The sequence below is a fragment of the Nilaparvata lugens genome, chromosome 6 (assembly GCF_014356525.2).
Source record: "Nilaparvata lugens isolate BPH chromosome 6, ASM1435652v1, whole genome shotgun sequence".
NCBI classification, from domain to species: domain Eukaryota; kingdom Metazoa; phylum Arthropoda; class Insecta; order Hemiptera; family Delphacidae; genus Nilaparvata; species Nilaparvata lugens.
In genome coordinates, this window is record NC_052509.1 from 53418193 (window position 1) to 53446076 (window position 27884).

The following is a 27884-nucleotide window of genomic DNA, read 5'->3' on the forward strand; positions in this document are numbered from 1 at the left end:
AGAAAATGAATGAATTTCACCATCTATTCTAATAAAATTAATTTGAAAGTTCCATGGAAATAAACTATTGTAATTTGGTTTTTTATTACATGTAGTTTTATATTTTTGCGTTGATGAAATAATGTCAACCGCAAAGTTGAAATTTTAAAATATTATTTCAAATACTATCACTTACTTGTTTGAGCGAATTTTTCTAAAGCAACCAATGAGAATAAGGTAACAGTAGCATCTGAATTTTCTTCCTGAAAGCAGAGAAGTCAAACAATGAGTGAATAGAATCTTTAAACAATTTACAAATTCACCGTTCCATTATCTCACAGAATCAATTATTTATGTCAAGATGGAAATTAACTCATCAATAATTATTGGAACCATTCAAATTAAGAACACAAAGTTTGTATTTTAATAAGTGTGACAATTTTGTGAGAATATTAATAATTATTGATAAACAACAATACTAAATTTATCTTCAAAGAACCTATGTAGGAATCCTAAATAGGAATAGTTTTATTTATTTATTCATAATTTTTACAAAGTAGCACTGATTGGGAGAGAAAAACTAAAGATATTCCTTGTACTATTTCTCTCCCAAATTTAGATAACATTTTAAAAGTCCGAAATAGGGTTATGGTTTCACTTTACTAGAATTTAGTCCATTCTTACTAAAAAACAACGAAAACTAAGAATTTAAAATTTTGACGGTTGAAAACAGAATAAAAAACAAAAATATCACACTCAAATCACCATTAATTGGAACATTTTTGCGTAATTTGACAAAATATAGTTAATACCTATAAGGCTACGTTTTTATCGATTTCCCGAAATTTGTGTTTTAGGCCTTATACAATTCCAAGTACGAATGACTTATACAATTCCAAGTGTAAATGACATTCATTTACAAGAATATGATTCGATTCGTCAATCATCAGATAGTAAACTTGCTTCTCTACATTCAGTGTACATTTATTATCATTAAATAAGTATGGTGGAATCAACACCCAAACGATTATGATAGTATTTTATTAGAACACCAGCTGGGTCACCAGTGAGACACAAAGAGTGTCCGAGCGAGTCACGGGGTATTAGTTAGTATAGAGTGCTTGCGTAGCAAGAGATCCCGGGTTCAAACCCCACTCAGAGCCAAAAGTTTTTGAACAGGTCTCTCCCGTGTTATCGGATGGGGCACGTTAAACTGTCGGTCCCGGCTGAAGTATGACAGTCGTAAGGCCCATTGACGGCTAAAATCATATTATAACCAGGCGAGGTGGAACTTCCATCAGGAACTCCCCACCAATAAAAGCCATACGAATATTATTTTATTTTTAGTTAGTATGACACTTATTACACTAGGGACACCGAGAATCATCGCAGGTCATTGAATGGAATTGATACCATTACGAACGAGCACAACGACTGGTGTCTTACCAATATCCAACTAGTCTTTCAGTATGGTGTCCTAGAGTAATCGAGCTTTGTGATCCCAAAGGTCGTCATAGCTAGAAATACGTGTACGGAAGACGTAGCCGTCCCATCTTCCAATATTGAAGCTATACGCTGATGTGAACGGGACAGATTGCGTAGCGTCGATTTTTATCATTGGGAGATAAAAAGACTACGTCTTTCGAAGGCGTATTCCTAGGTGTGTGACGACCTTAAGGGACTATTTTTCTAAAGTTGGTTCAACTATTACATCCGATTAATCAATGTATAGTCGCAAAAAAGTGAATTCGTATGGCTTTTGTTGGTGGGGAGTCCCTTGCGGGAAGGTCCCACCGCCTGAATATATAATTTAAGCCGTCAATGGGCCTTACGACTGTCATACTTCAGCCGGGACCGACAGTTTAACGTGCCTATCCGATAACACGGGGAGTGATCTGGTTAAAAAACTTTTGATATTGATAGGGTTTGAACCCGGGATCTCTATGCTGCTACGCAAGCACTCTATCCACAAGACCACGAATCACTCCTGTATGGTCGCATTTATGTGTTTCAATTGATTCAGCTGATGGTTTAAACTAGAATTTTAGTTCAAATTTTTAGAAAAGTGAAACTTTGTTAAAGTGATTGTAGTGATCTCGAAAAGAGGACTGTATGAGCCCATGACGTCATCACTTCAAGAAATAATCACGATTAGCTTATGAGTATTCAACAGTCAATAGCGAGGTTCAATTTAGACTAAGACTGTCAGTATTGTTTTAACTGAGGCTAACTATTCTTGTCTATCACTATACAGTAGTAATAACTCTATCTCACTCATCTTCAGAGGTGTTTTCGTCATCATAAATAAATTAACATACTAAATTAACAACTTTACAATTCTTTGATTCGAGTCAATGCAATCATGTATAAGTTCAAGCAAACATTTTCGTTAAAAGTATCATTTGGTTGAAACACAATAACATTTATCATGTACCCTTTTTATTTTATCAAATATCAACTAGTTTCAAATAGAGCCATTTTCAAGTGATAATCAAGTTTTTACATTGAAATAAATTTTGTATTGCACTTGCAATTTACATTATTTGGAAATGGACAGATTTACACTCTAATAATAGATAGAGTAACGGTTACACAAAAGCCGGTTAAATTTTAATCGTGATTAACTCCACGAGAACCAATCAGAGAAGCCAAATTAACAAAAAGGCCTTCTCTGATTGGTTCTCGTGAAATTAAACACGGTTAAAATTTAACCGGCTTTTGTGCGACTGGCACAGAATATTTATTATAAATTTCAATTGATCAACTGAATATTTGGTTATGATGTTATTACTGTTTAATAATTATTTTAAATATTCAATGAAATTTCCTTCCGACATTTAGTTCTTCGGTCAATATTTGCAGTAGCAAAAGTCCTCAGTTCTATTTATATAGCTTTTAGAGGAAATTTGAAATAATTATTATACAGTGATGGCTCTAATGAAGTTGTAACTAGTTGTGATTTGATAGAATAAAAAAGGTACTTGATAAATTATATTGTGTTTCAGTAGAAAAGTGAGTAACATTTGGTTGTATTTTCAACGGAACTTGAGGCCCAATCAACAATCAACACTACCCACCAGATTGGCGACGAGATAGGCCAAAGTCCCGGGTGTCAGTATGGCAACACTGCTGGGCCCTGACAGCTTCTCGGCCAACACTCCCAGGATGATGCAGATGTTGCGCTGTTGCCGGATTGACCGCTGCGACCGCACTACCGCGCTCTGGTGAGACAGGTTGAAGATGCGCGACAGCTTCAGGACCGCTTCCTGCCACGCGAATTATAATAATGTCAATCATATAAATAATATCTATAATAATATCGCATTATACCCTGTACATAACAGCTTTAGCAACAAATCAAATCGCATTATTTATTAGACATCAAATACAAAAGCAAATATGGACAAGTTGAAAAAATTCAATGAAGATTAGCTATTTGTCAACAAGTAGGCTACGGTTACAGCTATTAATGATTACAACATTACATCTATGGCAAGCGAGTCAAATCACATTATTAGACATCAAATATGAAAACCAATATAGACAAGATTAACAAATGCAATGGAAATTAGCTATTTGTGAACAAGTGTGCAATGTTCATATTGTGATATTAATTATTGTAGTTGTGTGATATTGTAGTTATTGCACATATATATTGTTTGTAGCAGTAGCGGCTCCAAGGGGGGCATAGGGGTCATGCCCCCCCCCGAGAGCTTGGAAATTTTGTTATTTTAAACAGGAGACTATCAAAATAAATTAATATTTTAAGAAAATATTCATAATTTGAATAATATCATAGAATTCAATCCATTAAATAATAAATGTGATTAATTTATAAATCAGATTACTGAGATTTCAGTCAATTTCGGAAATCCATGCGTGAGGTAGAGAAAACGATTCCTACCATTTTTCAGTAAGCTCCAAGTACATAAATGTTTCTCAACTCCTTATGTTTAGGAGTAACAAACTAAAACAAATTCCGAAACATGAGGGTCATGGCCTCCCTCATAGATTTTTTTCAAATTCAAATACCGGATTTTATCCTCTATAGTTGGAAAATATTTATTTATTTATAATTTTTACAAAGTAGCACTGATTGGGAGAGAAAAACTAAGGATACTCCTTGTACCATTTTTCTCTCAAATTTAGATAACATTTTAAAAGTGCGAGTTAGGGTTATGGTATCGTCAGTTGGAGTATCTGTGTGCATTCAAAACTTTCGTAAGTTTTTTTTTTCAAAAAGTGGAAAAATTCGAATAGAATTACTATTATTTTTATTTGATTGGCGGAGAGTGGACAGTAATGTCTACTGTTCCACTAAACTACAAAATTAACGGAATTCTCTACCTTTTCACGGTTGAAGCGAATGTATTATGGATTGGAGAAAAAACGTACTTGAGACAACTAAGCTTGTAGAAGATTGGTTCGAATGCAATCCAAATAAAACATCATCGTTATATCAATATTAGTTTAGGCCTATAGAAGCTTTTGATAGAAGATAGAAAAATCATCTCATTTTCTTTCTTATTGGGTGTGACTCTGAATGGCGAGGTCATTCATGAAGACGTTCATTGTTGCTGATCAAAGAGGAGAGTTTTATACCCATTAATTTCATATATCCTATTATCAACTCCATTATTTCCAATAACAAAGCAACAATAACCATGTATTGAAAAATTTGCGATCATGTTCAAAAAGGCATTCAAATTATTCACATTTTTTGGTAAGATGATATAGTAATGAGGAGAGGTTGTGGAAAATATATCTCAGATTCCCTCTAAACTATTGCATGGATAAAATAATCATTTAAAAGTTATGCTCAATGATACATTCATTTTTTTATTTTTCATAATAATTCATCACAATAAACAGCCTCTGAATAAAAATTGATACGAGATGAAAAGATGTCTTTGAATTTAAAACTTGTGCAATATAATCTTACAGAAGCTTGATGGTTGATGTATCTAGTTCATCTTCAATTTTTTCATTTATAAATTCAACAGTATTTAATCAGATTAGACAGATTAGTTTATATAAGTCAAGTATCTGCTACATCAAATTTATTTGTTCAACACTAATAATTGAACATTGAGCAATTATTCAAATGATTCAGATTTCCAAAAATGGACTTTATTTATAATGAGCTAGAATTCAGTTTGTCGCAAGTTGAGATAAATATATCCAAGCAATAGTTGAAATGTTATTTCTGATTTTCTAAATCATGTGAATATCAATGTACCAGACAAGGCGTTAAAAATGTTAGAGGGGGGGTGGAGGTTAACTAGAGCTTTAGAGCTTCCATCAATTTTTTCCAGACATGAAGAGTATCTTCTTCTAGGTAACGTCTTATGGAAGCAGTTGCTCGGTACATTTTCAGGTTGGCTATAAGGTAAGACGTTTCATGTATTAGAAATGTCATTAAAAAATCAATAGACGGAGCTCAATTCACACAATAATAAGTGTTTTACCTCTAGTTTTGTAGCTTAGTGCCTTGATCACTGTCTACAGTCTTCGAGAAAAAATATAATTTTACCTCTAGTTTTCGCGCAAAATGTAATAATTTTAATTTTTAATTGAATCCGTTAATCTTAGACTGATCAACATTTGAACAAGTCTATAAAAATGATTTACTCATTTATATTTCAAATTCTAAAACACGTTTTTGAAAGCATGATAACAGTAAGTGTTGATCCTGAGAAAGTTGAAAATGCAAAACTGAATGCATCATGCATCACTGAGCTTGGATCGTCCTTATCACGGAACATTAACCTTTCTGCATAATTACATTCAACAATTATTAGTGAAACTTCCTTGATAATTCCTCTCAGTTTGTTCTGGGTGTCAATTTAATTGCTTGATTGGAGACCCTGAATTCAATCAGACAGAAAAAAGAATATATTTTCAGCTCCGAGCTTTTGAAACTATTTTGTTCTAAATCATGAGATAGGCCTATTACCTGTGTCTGTAGTTGTTGCGTAAAACTCCCACCACAATTTATCCAAAGGTATCAACTAATAATAGATTATAATAATTGATTGAACGATAGTAAAATTCAACAGTGCTATCATGGGCCGTAGCCTATGCACAGTCAGATTCAAATCAACTGTTGGTTTAAACTCAGATAAATAACACCTTGAGGCCCATATGCAACATCTCGGTTTAAACGGAAATATATCAACTATTACTTAAAATCTATTTTAGCATTCTTGTTGAATTCAATATTTGATTATTGTTATTCTGTAATGTACTTGAAATTGAAGAAAGATTTATTTATTTATTTACTTTGAGCCCAGATTGAAGCATATCATAATTAATGCAACCATGTCTACATGTAATAGTAGATTATTGTTGAACGTAGATAGTACACATGACCCTGAATGGGACTATAAGTAGTTAATCTGAAAACTGTTTGAAATTTGGTTTTGAACTGGATGAATGTACTTTTTTCATCTTTGAGCGCTCATAAAAAGTTCAAAAAACGTCAAACAAAGGAACATTATTATAAGAATCTTATTGGATTTTTCCTCTTTCCAACCATTTCGTTAGATTAAGATTTTGACTGTTAGTTTTCTAGTTATTGGCGTTTTTCAAGAATATCGATATATCTTGAAAACTAAGGTCGATATAAGAAAATTTTACTAGACATTTATTGTTGTAAATTTCATGTAGAATCTATTGTCTTCGGCTGTTACACCCATTTCGTGGGACATCCTGTATAAACCTATAGGATCGCAGCTCGCTCTCTGTGTAGCTAGACCCATAGTTAACAACAAAATCCACTATTTTGCAATAGACAGGTGGTAGTAATTACTTTGAGTGCTCATAAAAAGTTCAGAAACGTCAAACAAAGGAACATATTATATGAATCTTATTGAATCTTTTAACTCTTTCCAACCATTTCCTTGGAATAAGATTTTGACTGCTAAGTTTTCTAGTTATTGTCGTTTTTCAAGAATATCGATATATCTTGAAAAATAAGATCGATATAAGAAAATTTCACTGGACATTTTTTGTTGAAAATTTCATGTAGAATGTATGGCCTCGGCTAGTACACCTTTCGTGGGACATTCTCTATAAACCTATAGGATCGCAATATCGCAGTTCGCTCTCTATGTGAGTGGCCCCTTAGCTAACAACAAAATCCACTATTTTGCAATAGACAAATGGTAGTTGACCGAACGTAGTGAGGTCTATGTTTTATCTCTGATTTTCTTTTGTCTGTCTGTATGTAACGCAATTACGGCCAAACGCGTTGATAGAATTGCATGAGATTTGGAAGGAGTATTCCTTTTTCAACTGCGCGTCGATGTATACACAAGGTTTTTGAAATTTTGCATTTCATGGATAATATGAAAAGAAAAGGAATTCCTCCATACTCTGATATCACTATATATATCATCTAGTTTGAAGATAGGATTAATCACACTATAGAATTTATTATTCATAATCAATCAGCTGACAAATGGATTATTCATTGCATGCATTACACAGATGTCTGTCCGTGTCTATTTCTATAAGGTAGGGATTCAATATTTTTACTTTCCTTGCCTTATTACCATAGGTAAGGAAAGTATTGCTTTCCGAAAAAAATTAAGGTACCCCAATCTCTAAATATTTCTTTACGTTTCAAGGTCCCCTGAGTCCAAAAAAGTGGTTTTTGGGTGTTGGTCTGTATGTATGTGTATGTGTGTGTGTGTGTGTGTGTGTGTGTGTGTGTGTGTGTGTGTGTGTGTGTGTGTGTGTGTGTGTGTGTGTGTGTGTGTGTGTGTGTGTGTGTGTGTGTGTGTGTGTGTGTGTGTGTGTGTGTGTGTGTGTGTGTGTGTGTGTGTGTGTGTGTGTGAGTGTATGAGTGTATGAGTGTATGATTGTATGTGCGTCTGTGTACACGATATCTCATCTCCCAATTAACGGAATGACTTGAAATTTGAAACTTAAGGTCCTTACAATATAAGGATCCAGCACAAACAATTTCGATCTAATGCAATTCAAGATGGCAGATAAAATGGTTCACCACTCCTAGCTGAATTATTTATGGATAAGTTAGAAAGTAGAATTATTGAAAATGGTCATTTCAAAGATAAAATTGTTTACTGGTTTCGATATGTAGATGATATTATTTGCTTATGGAAAGGAAGTAACAGACAACTAGACAATTTTCTTTCCTATCTGAATGGATTACATCAGAGTATAAAATTCACTGTAGAGGTAGAACAGGATTGTGTATTGAATTTTCTAGATTTAAGAATAGATCATAGCACTGGTTTTCACAAGTTTTCTATTTTCAGAAAACCAACCCATACTGATGTTATCATTCTTCTTCATTCTTGTCATCCTATTTCTCACCAACTTGCTGCTTTCAATAGCATGGTCTACAGAGCACTAACAATACCTACGAGTCATCATGATTTTGATATTGAGATCACTAAAATTAAACAGATAGCTGTCACAAATGTGTATGAAGAAAGTATGGTGGACAGATTATTGAGTAAAATTAATTTCAATCAATTCTAGCTTTGTAGGCTCAAACTGTGAGGAGAAGACTTGGATAACAATCCCATATTTAGGCCTTGAATCTGATAAGATAGGTAGGGAATTGAAGAGGAATGGATTTCATGTTGATTTCAAGACCAAACCGATTTTAAATAGTCTATTTAGCTGGAGTAAAGACAAAATTGATATTTGAAATAAAAGTGGGGTGTACAAACTTAAATGTGGTGATTGTAATGCTTGTTATGTGGGTCAAACTGGGAGAAGTTTCAAAAGTAGAATTAAAGAACACATCAGAGATTGGAATAGACAAAATGGGGAATCTAACTTTGCAGAACATTCGATAACAAATAATCACAAGTTCACTGTTGAGGAGAATGTTGAGTTTCTGCATGTTAATAACAAAGGCAGATATTTGAATATTCTAGAGACTTTAGAAATAACAAGAGTAATTAAGGAAAATTCCCAGTATAGTTTAAATGACCAGATTCATTTCAACCAATACAAAGAATTTTGTTTTATCATAAAATTGTGAGCATACATTAGTCAATAGTTTTTCCAGTTACATATTCGTTTTATTATCTTTCACACTTGTTTTCTTGGTTCTTATTTTGTACTGAAAGTAAATTTTGTTATCATGACGATTCTGTTGCTCAAGCCGCCATTTTGCCACACCGTTGAGTGGGAGGAGACTGTCTAGCTGGGCCAATGGCAGGCGTTCATGCCCTTGACCAATAGCAGTACTCGTATACTAGTATAAATTCTGCTGCTCTTGTATTTAGTTTTAGTTTATCAGAGATTGACAATGGTGTAATTTCCGAAACCGATCTTTCTAAGTATCAATAAATCTGTGGTTTTTTGACAATTTCTTAGTCTTTTTCATTCAACTGAATCAACTAGAACAGGTGACATCAGATACTTGTGGATGAGAAAACTGCGTGAGGTCTACTGTTCACAGAACAACTAGTATTTTGATTGAATTAGTATACCTTATTTTGCAGTTAACAGCAAAATCCACTATTTTGCAACAGACAGGTAGTTGTGATTATATTTTGATTGAATTAGTATACCTTATTGGGCAGTGGACAGTCGTCGAGAAGCAGTGTGATGACGGCAGGGCCGAGGGGCTCGTCTATGGGAATGACATGGACCATGGACTGCACCACCTGCAGCCAGCCCTCCTCCTGGTCAGCGATGTTGTGCAGCTTCATCAGCACCTCGGGCGGCTCTTGTTCACTGAAACATACAAACATACATTCAACAATACATACATCATTCATCAATCACAATCTGGGCTTATTTTAGAATTTAGATAAGGGAGTCTAAAAAATTGAAACTTACATGGCAGTAAAAAAGGTAAATTCGTATGGTTTTGTTGGTGGGGAGTCCCTAGGGGGAAGGTCCCACCGCCTGTATAATTTAAGCCGTCAATGGGCCTTAGAACTGCCATACTTCAGCCGGGACCGACGAGAAGAGGAAGAAAGAGAGAAAAAAAGAATTAATTCACCAGAACTTTATATAATACAAGATTCAAAAGAGAACAGAATACAAGAATGCAGTTTTATATCCAGTACTCCTGGCGATTCTTTTACACGACAACATTCAAGTGAATTTTTTCAACAAGAAAAAAATTCAGGGAAAGAAGGTTTAGGCAGAGAGAATATAGCTTCATATTCTATTCTCTCTGGTTTTGGGCAATAGTGAGATCCAATAGTGAGAGACGGTCAGCATTAATAACATAGATGCTTCCCATTTAATGAATGCTAAATCTGTTAAGCGCCTGTCTTTTTATTACAATAGTTTGTAATGTTTGGGATTCATAGGAGGATGAACGATTGAACATATACACACACAATAAAGAAAAAAGCAACATTATTTATGTAAAAAAATTCAATCAACAAAGAAATTATAACAGTTAAAATCTTATATAATCTAGTTTTACTGCTCGATTATTAATCATTGTTCATTCATTTGCGGCTCATTTTCATCATAAAATGAGACAAAACGATGTCTTATTTAAAACTATCTTTGTAGGCTCATACATATTCATATAAATTAATGTTTTTATCTTCAACCTACTTTACATTATTTGATTACCTAAGCCTAACTCACGGTTATCTTTCCGGTCACATTTTAACTCTAGAGATTAGACTTGCCTTATCATTTGGGGGAGGAGAACCGATAAAAAGAAAACATTGCAACTTTATAAAAAACAATTAGGAGCGCTGAATAAATATATCTGTAAAACTTGGATTTCATCCCACTGTGGAATATTGTTCAAATTTTATATGAAATTTGTTTTAGCTCATAAAAAATTGTAATTTTGTAGCAAATTTCAAACTACCAGCTCAAAACTCATCTCATGTTGAAACTCAAGTAATAATTTGCATCTCTCTAATCCATTACTATTTGATATTGACTTTATGAGCTCAAGCGTATGTAGACGCCAGTTTGAATATCAGTGTTACTTGTTTATAAATAAAGTCCCAACTGAATATTTAATACTGAATTATTAATAGAATAACAGCATTTATAGTGAATCTTATACTGGATTGGAAGATAAATGTTTACTTTAATCTCCATTATTTAGTGTTTCAATTTTGTGTTATAAATCTTAAAAAATTATGTCCTAACTTCCTTGTTCCTGTCATTTTTTAATGTATCATTTGCTTGTAATTAGTGACTTTGTCTTATCGTTTGTAAAGATTGGGATGTGACCTAGTTTCCGTAATTTCATTTATTTTAGTGGTTTACAATAAGCTCTATTTTTAATTTCTATTGACTTGTTCAACATACTTAGTTGTTCGAACTCACTTCCGGGCACAAGTTGTTCTTGTTCGGTAGTGCCTTATTGTAGGTAATTGAGAACATTTATTTAATTAATTTGTATATACAGTAATTTTATGGCAAACAAATGAATTAGAATCCAGAAGTCTATTCTAATACACACTGAGCTGTAATTCATAAAAACTAATAAATAATTTATAATTTGTAAAGCATTAATGTTAACTGCTATTAAAGAAACTAAAGTGCTTGTGAATGCTTTTGATTAACTCATCGATATTAGTAAAGGAGTACATTGAAATGTTTCAGGAATAAGAATTGATAATTTATTTCTACAAGTTATAATGATGACAATGAAAACATGAAATACATTACAAATGATGTACTATTCTCATTACTGTACTATTTTCTCTAAGTCGATCTTATCGAAGGTTTGTTTATCACTAAATCTTGAATGGTTTTTCGACATTTTCTTAGATACATCAAACATATGTAATCCATATATAGCATAGATATGCTATTGAGAGTAGGCTATGCCATGAGAGTGGTGATATTTCTATTAACTTTATATTTTAATCTCCATTTCAAATATTTTTGTTACCTCACTATTCTCTATTACGTCAGTAAGGCTCAACTCACACTTACGCGACTCAGGTCGAGAAGAGACTCGACTCTAGTCGAGAGCATGTGTTTTGAAATTGGCACCTTTGGAAAACACATGCTCTCGACTAGAGTCGAGTCTCTTTTCGACCTGAGTTGCGTAAGTGTGAGTTGAGCCTTAATGTATATATTTTTTATTCTATTTAGGAGATTATTTCCTTATGTTGTTATAATACAAATAAATTAGAACTGTATAGGGGGATAAGTGGGAGAGCGGGCAGGCTGCACCCTAACTTCGCCCTCTAGGTTAAAATAAAGACAACCCATCAATCTATTCAGCAGATTCTTCGTTTCCGTTATTATCTCATGTTTTAATTTAAATTGTATTATTGAATTAATGTTTCAATGAGGACAATAGAGAAATCTTATTTCTGTGCCCCAACCATAACATTTTTAAAAATAGAAATATTTCACTACGAAGAATACAGACAATAGAAATGCAGGAATACTTTATCATCTGTATAAAAAAAATAGATTTCCAAATTGAGCTACTATGCCCAATGAGATATCATGATTAAGATGAAGATGGCCTTTAAAACCAGATATAACCTGAATAAACCGACCATTCAAATTTTAAAAGGTCCATTCATTTACTAACTAGTCTATTGACAAGAAGCAACAAATTTTTATTTAGCTAAGAGCAAATTTGCATTACCGTATAGCTTTTGGGGTTCACATCTTTTTTAAAAACAGAATTAGAGCCTTCAATTGATGTACCTACACGCTTCTCTCTCAAAATGGGAGTTTTCAAAATTTTAGAATCTCCCTAAAGTGAATTGAAGGACACACAGGGTATACTGCACTACATGCAATACTTTTCTCAAATGAATTAAGCTCTATATGACAATATCAAATGATCATTTCGAGAGGCAATGATAATTATACCTACTATTACAAGACTGATTGCAATGTACCATACCTTCTTATGCATACCACATTTCGCAACCAAAAATTATCTACTATGAACGTGATTTCAACAGAGTTCTTATAATTATTTAAAAGTATTTCATTTTTCATCAACAATTCTATCAAAATGATATCGCAAATCGATCAGTATTTGTTAATTTGGATTGCATTTCTTTTAATTAATTAATATTCATTTCTTATTAAATTATATTCAATAAAAACAAGTACTTTTATTGTAATAACAATATATTCTAATTTGTCTACTATTGCTCACAATGAATGCTATGAATATTTCATTTCATCAATTTAAAATAATAATAAATTATTATTGCATTACGTAATTATTTAATTGGAATTATACTATTGTGCTGTAAACAGTAAATTAGAATTCTTTTGTTGTTCAAAGTTTCTTCATGATTCATAGCTAAGTTATGTCCTCAATTTCTTCCAACAAAAGATTCTTTGTTGTTACTTTCCTTGAAATAAAATAACGAAGCTAATAGTTGAAACAAGTGATAGAACTTTGTTTTGAAAACAATTATGACAGTACTATCTTCACTTTCACTATTTTACACGACCCATATTTGTTTATTGTCGTCAATGTGCAGCCTTCAGTTCATGCAAATCAAAGGTAGAACTTGTTTGAGAAATATTTTTTCAAAATACCTCAACTCATCATAGAACCGCATTAATGTCATTATAGCACGTTATTACTGCTCCAAATGATAAGCATTATGATGAGATGCTCTTCATAATGGCAGCAATACATATAGAGAGCATCAACTAAATCCCATTCAACCAAAGCTGACAGTGACAATATGTATTGAATCTTACTATAGTGCACGTCTATAATATTGCTCCAAATCATAAGCATGAAAAGTAAGAGTGGCTCGGATTGGAATGAGACATTGAAACACGTGTCACGTGTCAGTTGGTATGACATCTGTAGCAGTTTGAAATGTGGGCTATGAGGTGGATTTAAAGGCAATGGGTGAGCTAATTCATTTAAATTATAAACCATTCCAACTTTCTGGCTGGCGATCGTGTGATAATTATTTTGTATTTATAATGTAATGGAAAATAAAAGCATTTTTACTTTCCTTGCCCTATTACCATAGGTAAGGAAAGTATTGCTTTCCAAAAAAAATTAAGGTACCCTAATTTCAAGTTTTCTATACGTTTCAAGGCCCCCTGGGTCCAAAAACATGATTTTTGGGTGTTGGTCTGTGTGTGTGTATGTGTGTGTGTGTGTGTGTGTGTGTGTGTGTGTGTGTGTGTATGTGTGTATGTCTGTGAACACGATAACTCCATTCCTAATTAACCGATTGACTTGAAATTTTAAACTTAAGGTCCTTATAGCATGAGGATCCGACAATAAGGAATTCAATAAAATTCAATTCAAGATGGCGGGAAAAATGGCGGATAATTACTAAAAAACCATGTTTTTCACAGTTTTCTCGAAAACGGCTCTAACGATTTTCTTCAAATTCATACCATGGATAGCCGTGGTATCAAATTCAATGTGTGATATCAATAGCCGTGATATCAAATTCATAAGCCCTATCAACTGGCATGACTCTCATTTCTGGGAAAATTTCACGAGCTCCGTAATATTCTTGAGAAAAATGGCGGATAATGACTAAAAAACCATGATTTTCAAGGTTTTCTCGAAAACGGCTTCAACGATTTGCTTCAAATTTATACCATGGATAGCTATTTATAAGCCCTACCAACTGGCATGAGTCTCATTTCTGTGAAAATTTCAGGAGCTCCGTAATATTCTTGAGAAAAATGGCGGATAATGACTAAAAAACCATGATTTTCACGGTTTTCTCGAAAACGGCTTCAACGATTTGCTTCAAATTTATACCATGGATAGCTATTTATAAGCCCTATCAACTGACATGAGTCTCATTCCTGGGAAAATTGCAGGAGCTCCTTAATATTCATGAGAAAAATGGCAGTTACTAAAAAACCATCTTTTTCACGATTTTCTCAAAAACCGCTCTAACGATTTTTTTTCAAATTCATATCCTGTATTAAAGCTAACATTCATAACCCCAAGTTATTTATCAGCTCTATCAACTGGCATGAGTCTTTTTCCTGGAAAACTAATGGGGGGTCCACCCCATCCTTGAGAAATGGACTTTGTAACCTCCTTCTCGTGCATGAGGTAGGTAGGTAGAGCAGTTTATGAAAAGAGCACAGTCATAGTCAATATATTTCATCTGTAGAACAGCTGTTTTGACGGCTTTTAAATAATCATCGTATTTCACAATTTACACAAAGGAAAAAGTACTCTGAAAACAATTATATATTATACACATATACAGTAGTCTGATCGTAGTTGCAAATTATATGTTGCCGCCAATCATCATTATGTTATTCCCCTAAATTATTCTCGTTTGAATGAGGCTTACAGTTCAATGAGCAAGGAAAGTTGTGTGAGTGTACCACACCAGATTTTTCTTTTTTATTCTTTGCAGCTGAAATAGAACCCTGCTTTCTAATGAATTTCTGCTCTTCTGGACAGAAAGATAATTCTGTACCATTTTGGTCCTCAAGGGAGTGATCACAAATAGGCAGAATGCATGACTTTCAATAAACTTCTACACTCCTACTCTGCTGGAAAGAGAGAGAATACTATTGGTTATTATGGGAGTGTTCACACATTTGCCACCCCCCAATGTGTTGACCAATGAGAAAGTTTGTGAGCCTGACAGTTCGAAGTAAATCCCAGCACTAGAGCGTCTTATAAGAATCTATTAAATACAACCGACTCTTCAAGCCGTTTCCCAAAATAACAGAAACACTGTAGACAGCTGTTGCTGGACAATTCGCAAAATCATTAGACTACTCTATTGCTCTTCTACAACGCTGTAATGCAGCACGTATCGGATGTACAGTGGGTATATACTGCTGTAGTTAGATTAATTGAGAGACTGGAAGCATTAGTTGAATATGGAAAATTGATGTTACCTATTTGAAAGGAATGCTGCCAGATAGAAGTGAATCTCACTGATTGGCCCTGACACTCACAACAGTGACCCAATTGAACTTTCATTCTGACTAACATGACATAATATCCTGATTCAGAATAAAGTAGTTGATCTCTATAATCACAAAAATCAATGTACAGTACCTATAATAAATAGTAAAAATAACAAAATTTCTAGTAATAATGCAACTTTTCTAGGTATGAATTTCAAGGCTCATAAAATGACTTTTTCTCAATCACAGGCAGAAATTCCAATGATTATCATAATAGTAATTTAATGAAAACTGTTTATATTGTACATTGTTCGACGTAAGATAAGCTACATCTTTAAGGTAACCAACTTATTTAGGATTATCATGTTTATGAATGAAAGCGAGACTGTGATAGAAGATTGGTCAAACTGAAATATAAACATAATAGACAATCCATATTTCTGATCAACTATAATTATAAATGATAGTATCAAGCCGTAATGAATTGAGCAACTGAATTTCAAAGTTACTATCCACTGTTCAAATCGCACTGTGATTTCCTTTTACTTCCAAATGGATTGAATTGCCTCACTCTTCAACGTAACAATTATTGAAAAAAACCAGTGGAATGTAAGTCATCCAAATAGCATTTGAATTTCAATTTTCAGATCATGAAATTCATAGAAAACTAATTCTTGAGAGAATAGTGATGAATTGCAAACAGTGCAAGTAACATTGATACAAAGCGATACAATGAAAGTCAACATCGATTAATTTAATATTGGACTTATCAAATTTATATTATTTATAAAGCTTATGAAATGTAAAATCAACATTTTAAATTTTCTCTACTGGAGCAAAACATCGATAGAAAATAAAGAAGAGCCAATCATAAGCACAATATACTTGTGTACTAGAATTCACTTGAACTAACTCATCACTTCAACCCTTCAATGATCACAATGAACTAGAATGGTATAAAAACCATGGAATTGATAATCAGGAACATTTTTCAAATAGCTTCACCCAACTAAATCTGTGAATGCTAAGTCATAAGAAATCATGTTCGATAGATTCAATTTGAATGCTTCAAATAGAAAATGATCTATTCTTTTGGTGCCCTAATCAGAATCAATTTCAATCAACATTAATCAACATAAAGAAAAGCTTCTGCCAACCTTGTATAGTGAATGACAAGATGCGAGTGGAGGTGAAAAATCGATATGTTAACAAAAATAATAGAAGATGATGAATCGTCTTTCAATTAATCTTATACGGTAGGGTACTTTGTGGTTAAATGTGAAACACTTTCATGATTTTCCTACCTTTTATGCATGCTTACTCTTCCTTAATTTGTATGTTTGCATGGCTTTCATCTTTAGAATCTACTGAATTTTCATATTGGACTGTCTAAATAATCTAAATTCAACTAGTAAGAACGGAAGATAAGCTACTTTACAGAGAGAATCATAGAAAGTTTCGACTCAACAAGCCCAATGTATAATTTTTTTATGCCTCAGCCGTCATATATATTTGGCTCAACTGAAGGTATATTATCAACCTAGCCTGAAGAATATTAACTGTAGAAAACAGCGAACACTGCACGCTATGATTTTTCAGGAAATTGCCACTGTTAACACTATTGTAATCTATGATTTATCTCAATTTTTGACATAACTTATGATAAATTTTAGCATAGAATTATGATCATACACACATGTTTTAAATATGTATTATATTATGTAATAGTATGAATATTTTATCGGTTGCAAACAATATCTTTGTCTGTCATAGAATTCATGATTTAGCAGATCTATAACAACAAAATGATTTTAGAGAATTATAGAATTAAAATGTGAAAAATTAGTTTCATCGCATATCAAAACAATAGAAAAAATTGATTGTTTCGAGCGCCATAGTGTGAATAAGATGCAACTTAAAAAGCAGTAGGCCTACTACTGTATTTTACTGTTTACTATGGTGAAGAGAGTCAACCACGCCATACCGCGTCGACTGTTTCCCCTTCCACAGCGTCAAATCGAATCGCAAATGAATAACAATATAAATCAATGGATTCGCAATGAATGTGGCTACATTAATTATTTGTCTAATTTTCTTTAGATTATTTGCTTCGAAGTTAATCGGAGAAAACAAAAATCAAATCGAAAAACCCCTAAATTTTTACGTATATATTATTTTATCAAGGAAACTGTTTGATTTATTGAGGAAATTAATACGACTAATATTTTAGTCCATAATGTAACGAATCGAATGACATATGATAGATTTTTTCCCGATTAATGGTTACAGAGATAAATGATTTCCAGTTTGCTGTTTACTATGGCTAAGAGAGTCAGCCGCGCCGTTCCGCGTCGACTGTTTCCCCTTCACAGCGTCAAATTGAATCGCAAATACATAACAATATACATCAATGGATTCGCAATGAGAGTGGCTACATTAATTATTTGGCTCATTTTTCTTTAGAACTACTTGTTTCGAAGTTAATCGGAGAAAACAAAAAAATCAAATCACAAACCCCCTCAATTTTTACATATATATTACTTTATCAAGAAAACTGTTAATTTTATCGAAACAATGAATATAACTAATATTGTAGTTCATAATGTAACAAATCGAATGGCATATAATAGAACTGTTTCCGACCAATGGTTACAGAGATAATTGATTTCCCGTGTTTACCCGCATTTTTCATGTTTTAGGGGGTTGGGGCGGAAAGCTCCAAGGGGATTTCTTGGGACTTTTGGGAGAATGACCCTCTGGGAGGGTTCTATCGATGGTGGGAAATTCAGCTTTTATTTAATTTTCGGATCGAAACTGCTTTTTTGGACCTTCATTGACTGGGCTAACATATACAGTAGTCTGATCGTAGTTGCAAATTATATGTTGCCGCCAATCATCATTATGTTATTCCCCTAAATTATTCTCGTTTGAATGAGGCTTACAGTTCAATGAGCAAGGAAAGTTGTGTGAGTGTACCACACCAGATTTTTCTTTTTTATTCTTTGCAGCTGAAATAGAACCCTGCTTTCTAATGAATTTCTGCTCTTCTGGACAGAAAGATAATTCTGTACCATTTTGGTCCTCAAGGGAGTGATCACAAATAGGCAGAATGCATGACTTTCAATAAACTTCTACACTCCTACTCTGCTGGAAAGAGAGAGAATACTATTGGTTATTATGGGAGTGTTCACACATTTGCCACCCCCCAATGTGTTGACCAATGAGAAAGTTTGTGAGCCTGACAGTTCGAAGTAAATCCCAGCACTAGAGCGTCTTATAAGAATCTATTAAATACAACCGACTCTTCAAGCCGTTGCCCAAAATAACAGAAACACTGTAGACAGCTGTTGCTGGACAATTCGCAAAATCAATAGACTACTCTATTGCTCTTCTACAACGCTGTAATGCAGCACGTATCGGATGTACAGTGGGTGCATAATACCAGATAGATTAATATCAGTTAGATTAATTAAGAGACTGGAAGCATTAGTTGAGTATGGAGAATTGATGTTACCTACTTGAAAGGAATGCTGCCAGATAGAAGTGAATCTCACTGATTGGCCCTGACACTCACAACAGTGACCCAATTGAACTTTCATTCTGACTAATTGGCTAACATGACATAATCCGTGAGCCTTGATCATCAATCTGATTAGAAAACATTTTTTCAGTTTGTCTAGTAAAACATCACGTTTTTATATACGAAAATACTTAGCTTTCGATTTTCCACTTCAATGACATCTTGAATAATTAATGTTAAATGGAGGAGAATTTTTTTACTAAGGGCCATAGGCACCATCTACGTTTAACGCTAAACCACGCTTACTTGTGGATATGGTTGCATTCATCATAATGTGTTCTATTCGGATTTTAAACGAACAGCTGAAATTTCTCCGTTTAAACAGAGTATCTGAATACGGTGTATTTACTACGGTTACTGAAATCGAAGTTAATTTAAGAACTAGTTATAAAATATATTAGAGCATACTCTAATATAATTCTGAACTGTGTTGTTATAATTTTATTCCAATAATAGTTTATGGTCTTGAAATTGATGCTGTTTAAATTTCTCAACTTATTTGAAATAATTGAAAATTTTATTCAATTTCTTTCTTGGGTCTCATAAAAAATAGATAAGTACAATAATGAAAACTAGCCTACTAATAGAATTATAAATAATATCATCTTTGCTGGAATCAACTAAAACAAGGACAATAAAAAAAGCTCCAAAGTGCAGTCAACTCGAAAAAAGAGGACACTCATCAAAGTTGTTTGAAAAACACATTAAAATCAACTTAGTAGTATAACTAACTACCTCAACTCTATCTTTTATCGTTAATCAATTAGTCAGTAATTTCCCTGGAAGTCTATTACTACGTCACTACACAGTATAATTCTATCTAGGCCTATTATTATGTATTTAAAAAATACACACCAGATCTGTGACCTCAAAACACACGGATACTTTTATGAAATCGGATTTTTGTGAAGAATTATGTAGGGGTGAGAGAGTGACTTTTCAATAGAATATTATATACTATTATATACTGTATTTAGTTTATATATTAGTTTAAATTTAATAAATACTACTTAGAGGTTGATTATCCTTGAGAACAAAAAATAAAAAACCTAGGCTACTATCAGTTTGAAATATTCTATTAATTTGGGTTTGCATTGCTGTAAAATAAGTAATAAGAGACCACTAGCCTACATTATTCATTTTTTTAAATATAAGTTACTTAGTAATAACTAGAACAAGTTTATAAATAGTTATTGAATACGGTACATATTGAGATTTAATAAATAATTTACAATAAATTGTTGGATTGCTTCAATAATTGAAGATTACAAAAATTCAGTGTACGATAAATAATAATTTTTAAATAACATTTTCAAATATACCGTTTTTAGTGAATGAGTGGTTGTGACAATTTCAAGTACATAGTTCTGAAATTAATATGATAGAATATACATGCGGCACTTGAATAGAGCTCTCAACGCTATTCAATTATTTATTTGAGCAGTATGGATTTTTCATAAAAGATACTTAATAATTGAAAATCAATCAAAGTGAAAATTCCAATTTTTATTCTGGTACTTGATATGCCTATGCCTACGTAGGAGAATAATATGCTCATTCAAATCACGAGATGGTATTCAAGAACTTTCATGATAATCAGCTCTTATTCATTAGCAAAAATGCTTGATAGTATTTGAAAACTGAGAAGTTCAATGACAAGGTCCACTTAATTAGTACTTTATGATGGACAAAAGTTTGCACTCTTTTTATAGTTATTACCAACATGAATTCAATTCAATTTATTCACGACACACAAAAAATACAATGTGAAGAAAATAATATACAATAGAACAATTACAATGTTACAATGAATTGAACACAATAAAAAAGACAAATTGCTAATAAGATGTGGTCTGTATGAATGCAAAATGAATGGTAACAGTAGGCTATACGGTATTGCTAACTTTGGTTTCCCATGTAATGGTGATGGAACCCTACATATTATATTAATGCAAAATAGAAACATAACAAAGCTACCGTAGTGAAATAAAATGAAACAAGAAAATGGTTTTAAGCAAAGACTGTTGTCCTGTGACACAATAAACTGAAATCTTAATAAATTTCAAAACCAGTAGGCCTGCTCATAACTACTCTACCCTATCAACTTCAGAGGTGAGATTGATATTTATAATAATTCATAAATCGATAATCATGATCTAACTTAATAACTAAGGAATTATTAGGTACGGTATTAATCCATATTATTCTTTATATTATTATTTTATGTCAGATGATCTCCTTTTCATAACAACACAAATAATAGTGTCATAATTTATTATAAAAGCGCGCGCAGTGCTGTATAGGATGGATGCGCCCAATTTGCCAGCTATATTGATCTAGTTGGAAGTTTTATTTACGTATTACCTACGACAAGAACCAAAGTTAGGTACTCTATAGACACAGTCAATACAGATTTATGGTTATGATGAAGGATGGAAGTATAAATTTTAATTAATTTGTATGCCAATCCACAACCTTTTCAACTTTTAGGGTATTATGATTGACCAGAAAACCATCTCTCAAGATAAGATATTTATGTATCTTCCTCAAAAATATCATTGACTAATATTTAGAGACTGTTACTAAGCTTCCTATGTAAATTATACTAGAATAATTACCAGGAGATCAAAACCCTAGGTACTAGGTCTATAAAACTAATTTAGCTGGGACATTCAATATTTAATTCTATGATCCAAAACGCAGTAAAGCAAAGCAACGTTAACATTGGTACTTATTTTTTTAGGGTAGGCTACCATATTATAGACAAGTCAATTTGAAGTAGAGTATGATTATTTCACTTACTTTTCCATCAATGTTCCAATAATTTTCAAAGTTTCCAAGACAAGTATATCGACAGCTTTTGATGACAAGTTTTTCCACCACGCTGGGCCTCCCCCAGCAGGTAGGTAACATTCTTGATTTTCATCAACAACCAGATGACTATTTCTGGCTCTTCTTTGTAGACGTCGATTGGCAGGTTGAGGAACAGTATTATTTCTTTCACGTTTGCAACCTCGACATAAGCATGCACCCATTAGATAAACAAATTTCTATATTTTGTCAAAATAAATTTAAACAAAAGACTTGATTTTATACAGACACACTAACAGTAGGAAATAGTTGGCGATCTCATTCTAACCTAATGCACAATGTTTACTATATCACTTGAACAAGATTTAAAACCAACAAATTCATGGAGACAATAAAATCTTCCATAAACTAATAACAGGCACTAGCTTCAAGCTACATAATAGAGAAGAACCAAACGTCAATGCAATAACATTCATAAAATAACATCACGAGCTAGCCTACTATACGATTTGCACAGTGCCACAGAATATATACAGAATGGAAACTTGTAATCAAATGCCTATCTTACCAATGCTTTTTACATGACCCCAATACTAAACACGTCACGTGACCTTGGGAAGTTCCATTCCAGGTCTTCTGATTGGCTCGTGGCAGTGAACGAGATCAATTGATCCGGATCATTAAAGTGATCCGAACCTACCATCAATACTATTACAATGCGGCGCTTCCTAACAAGATGGCGGATTTTGGCGTCAGGGTATAGCCAAGTTTCCGTACTGTATGTATACTGTGACAGTGCACTGCACTTGTCTTTCCACTTCTTGGGTTCTTGCTTTGATCTTTGATATCGAGGGATCGAATCAAAGTCGACTTTTCTAAATTGACTTGGTCTGAGTATCGACTTTTAATGAGTATCAACTGTATGACCTTGTTGGTGAAAAGCGGGAAACTTGAAAAATTGACATTGGTTCAGTTTTTTTCAAATTATCAATGGTAATACGCTACCGGTACGTCATTTGATCAAAAACTTAAAAATAAACAAAATTATATACAATAAATGTTAATAATTGATTAAATTTTCTATGGATGAATTTCCTCTAACTTGTCTAAATAGAAACATTATGGAACACAGAGGTGTCATGACTTTTTACTTTCCTTGCCCTATTACCATAGGTAAGGAAAGTATTGCTTTCCGATAAAAATTAAGGTACCCCAATTTCTATATTTTTTATATAGGGTATAGGTCTGTATATATATATATATATATATATATATATATATATATATATATATATATATATTATATATATTGTCACGTTATTCTTTATATTTAAATAACGATTAGCCTCCTGCTTGGCATCAGTCGGTAAAGCATGAGATTTGATATAATTATATAATTAGGTCGTGGTTTTCTAATAGTATTCAGTCTTAAAAAATCTTGATAGGCCTAGGTATGGGCTTCTCCTATAACTCTTGTAATTCAATAAAAAATAAATATATATAAATATGATACTTATACAATAGTGATGAGGAATAATAATAAATTGCACACCATAAACGTTTCATACATATATTACACAAATAATGCAAAAAAATAAATCGAGGCAAAAAATATATATAAAGAGCGATAAAAAATATAATATAAAAATAGAACAATAATTGAAATCAATAAAAATATCACAGACTAAACTTTATATTCTAGATTTATGGCACAAATCATTACCATGTGCCTTTATCTTAAAATCATATGCATTCTTTTGCACGTAGCTGCGATATGCGCTTGCTAATACTTGTCGACTTGGACAATTCAATTAAAAATGTGTGCTTTAAGATCAGCTTGATAAATTAGCCGCTAATAATCCAAATATATATATATTAAAATCTCTAGTACTTAGTAGATTTCTTTATATCGAATATATATTTTTATCTCAGGGTGCAAGATTCGGCACCTGACGGAATAGGTAGAGCCATTCATCTAATGAATTAGATTTGTAACAAACTATCGCAAATTGTATTGCAAAAAATTAAATATCATATGCATATGTTTTAATAGCCTAGATTTTGTACTTCTTTGATTCAATAGAATTTTCTGAAAATGTATTGATCTATATTTTTCTTTCAATAAAATACCTTTAATACTAATTTTACTTGCGCAAGTATTACTCTTATTAATTTCTTAATTTATAATAAAAACCCTTTCGGCGAGCTAGCTTTGATTATTAGATTAATTCGAAGCACTAGGGCGCCCATCACTAATTCAAATTTATCACTCACGTGTCGAAAATCTTCTTGTAAGCCGCCGATGTCGATCCAACTCCATGTGGTCCGGGAATATGGTAGCCGGAATCGTCTCCTCCAAGGGGTTATAAATTTAATTAAAAATGAAAATGACTTCTGCTTCACAATAGCATCACGAAGTCTTTTAAGAAATTTAATAATTTAATTTAACTTTAACTTTTACAAAATCATTATCAAGGTACTACGCTCTAAAATATTTGGGGTCCTCTCCTGGTGGCATTTGGTTGGCGAGTGCTGGTTCTCCTTTCTCAATTTTACAAATCTTATTTCCGACTTTCAAATTAACATAAAATTTGAATATCTTAGTCCTCCGCCATTTAGGGTCAAATAGATCTTACAAAAAATATCAAAATATTGCTTAGATTGTATGATTAATAATTTCTTTGCTTTCGAGCCATATCGATAACATAGACTATACAACAATTCAACATAGATTCCGAACATTTATAGAAATATATATAAATATTTTTGAATTGGCCTACAATTGCCGCCTATTAACTGCCGTTTTACTATTGGTGCATGCAAATTTTATTCAGTATTCATGCGCCTGGTACCTCCTATTTCCTGAATACATTAAATTATTTTTATTTGGTTTATTTGTTATGCTCTTTACATGCTAGCTAATATTCTATACATTAATATTAATTCCATGCTACCTAATAATTAGCCACGTGATCAGATGTTTTTTCACATTGCACACCATCTGATTGCAATAGAGCTCTGCCAAGGGTTTTGGTCAGATTCTACGTTTCTCGATTTGATCGATCTCTAGGTCACCGATCCGTGAATACATGTACCTAACCTCAATCTTCAAATATTTTATATAATAATCTATTTATGAGCAATAAAATTCCTTCAAATCCTTTTTAGGTTTTTGTACCATTTAGCCAGAACAAGCTGAGGCTATCTAATCTTAGTTATTATCTATTTGGCGATATTAGCCAGTTACTTTATTTTCAGACCTATTACTATTTCGGTTAGGGATTTTTATCTACCCAAATTTGATACTTTACACGCGCCCCTGGGTTTGAATTCAATATTTGAGAATCACAATGTTTTTAATGAAAACCCACCCTTCAATACATCGATATACTATACTTTAATTATAAATTATACTCTCATACTTCTATCACAGTTCGCAGACATATTTGCTGCATCTCCTTTATACCTTATCAAATACAATAACAAATTCTCCTCCTCAACACACATAAAATATCATAAATATAATCTTCTAACACACTCCTCCTGATAACACTTAAAACATAATATTTTTAAATTCGCCGCTTGCAGGGCCGCCAACCTAACTACACACATTTCATGATTCTCACAATGATTCCTTTTAGATAATAATTTCGATTCACAAAACTTCTGGGCTTATATCTTATAGTATTTCTTAGGTCTTAATATAAATAATTTTCTATACATCAGGTACAATACTTTTCTTTTGCTGATGGCTCTTTGGTTTTTTGGTAGCTTGCATTCACTTTAGGTTTTTTCAGGTAACAAACGTGGCATAACTAAAGGTAATAAATATAAAACATATAAATAAATATACCGACATTAATAAATATAATAAATAACAATAATAAATAACATTTTTGGGTTACAATGCTTTTTCATAAACATATGTTTAACAGACATTACATATTTGATTTAGGTGGCTTTGCTCAGCTGGTCACTGGTTCTACAGAGTACAGAATTTGCTGTCGAATTTCATAATTATTAACCTAACTGCTGCATTTTTTCTCTTTAAAGGTAATTTACAAATTTTAAATATACTATCCCCTCTTGTGTCCTTTTTTATTTGATGTATCTTATTTAATTACATATTTAAAAATTATTCTTTTTCTTGTTGCAGGCTTCTAACGGTTGGAAGGAATTAAAACACTGGATTGTTGCCATGCGGTCCTATGCCAAGATTAAATTTATTACGAAAGGTTAGTAATTGGCTTGATAGTGGTGTTTTCTTTGATTGCTTATCGTATTTATTTCAAATTCTGTGATATTGCATGTAGAAATGTTGTGATTTACTTGCATCTTCTTGCATTCTGTTTGTTGACATGATTTAGGCCGGCTAGGTTATCTGCTATCCGTTGGTGAGGCTGTCCTAATTGATATTTTATCTTCATGAATTTAAAGCCCTTGTATCTGGTGTATTCCTTTAAATAATTCCAAGCTTCATTTATGATAATTCCTTTTAATCCATTCTTTTTCCAATCAATCTGTACTCTTAACTCATCCTTCCTTTCATTATTTTCATCTAATATTCTTAATTTCGGCTCATTATAACTCATTAGGCTTATAACAATAAACATTTTTATAATATTAAATTTCCAATTATCAATCATAGATTCATTTAATAATAACAATATAATATTTTCCATCCTATCCACAACACAGTCTTTTATTAATATCACAGCCATTATTACAAACATTACACACCATATCAAAACATTTATCGACTTTTTAATAGCATAATATCCAGGTACTTTCACTTTCTTAATATTATTTTTTAATTCTTTCACTCTTCCTAGACACCGTTTATCCTTCATCAGTCTCAATAAGTAGTCCACTCCATTATTTTCCCGGCATGAATCCATAATAGTATTCCTATCAGTTCCGTTTCTGTCATATTCCTTTGGCCTATTTTTCCGGTCACACCGCTGATTATCTGTTTTAAAACGTATGTGCCGCGGATGCACGCCGCCAGTCTCTTGCTGTCCTCCTCGGTGTCGGTCCGGTGTTCTTCTTTGCCCCTTGAAGCGTGCATGCGGCCGGTATGCGCGCGCGTGGTTCCTCCTTCGTCGCTTCTTCCGCCTCCGGGCCTTGCGATGCATGCCTCTTTTCTCCTGCATGTTATCCTCCTCGTCCTGATACCGGTCAGGTGTCCTCGGGCGCCTCCGTCTCCGGGCCTTGCGATGGTCGCTCCTCTTGTCCGGTAGTCCGTCCTCCCTGGTGTCAGCCTCTTGGTCAAAAATTTTGGGTTCCTTGGGGTGCCTTGGTGGGGTCGAATGATGCGCGGGTGCGGTGGCAGTCTCTTGATGCGCGGGTGTGACATGCAGATACATGGTGGCGGTCTCTTGATGTGCGGGCTGCTCTTCCTGCGGTGATGGGTCTTCGGCGGGAAACAATATACTTAAAATGGTTGTTGCTTGCGGCTGGTTTTTGGCCGTGGTTTATCTGGTATTGGCTTTTGTTCTTCTAATAATATTTCCGGTAAATCATTTCTAAAGGTGGTGTATGATGTTGAAATATCTGGATTTTCTTTGTTTGTTTCATTGGAGCTTGTAGGTGTTATATCGGGGGTATCATATAGTCCTGGTTTATTAGCTGTAGCTTTCTGTGTATCTGGTGGCGGGTTGTTGGGTGTTGGGTTCTGTGTTTTTTG

General features: G+C 33.1%; 1 protein-coding gene across 1 annotated transcript in view; it reads right to left on the bottom strand.

Annotated features, from left to right (window-relative positions):
• LOC111046948 (RING finger and SPRY domain-containing protein 1) overlaps positions 1–22717 on the bottom strand; it is a 36573-nt gene extending 13856 nt beyond the window's left edge. The window contains exons 1-4 of the mRNA XM_022332603.2: positions 22190–22717; positions 9537–9702; positions 3057–3245; positions 176–242 (exon numbers count right to left, since the gene is read on the bottom strand). Of these exons, the coding sequence (XP_022188295.2) occupies positions 176–242; positions 3057–3245; positions 9537–9702; positions 22190–22422 (655 nt within the window). The 5' untranslated portion in view covers positions 22423–22717. The remainder of the gene's footprint in view (positions 1–175; positions 243–3056; positions 3246–9536; positions 9703–22189) is intronic.
• Positions 22718–27884: the final 5167 nt, after the last annotated feature.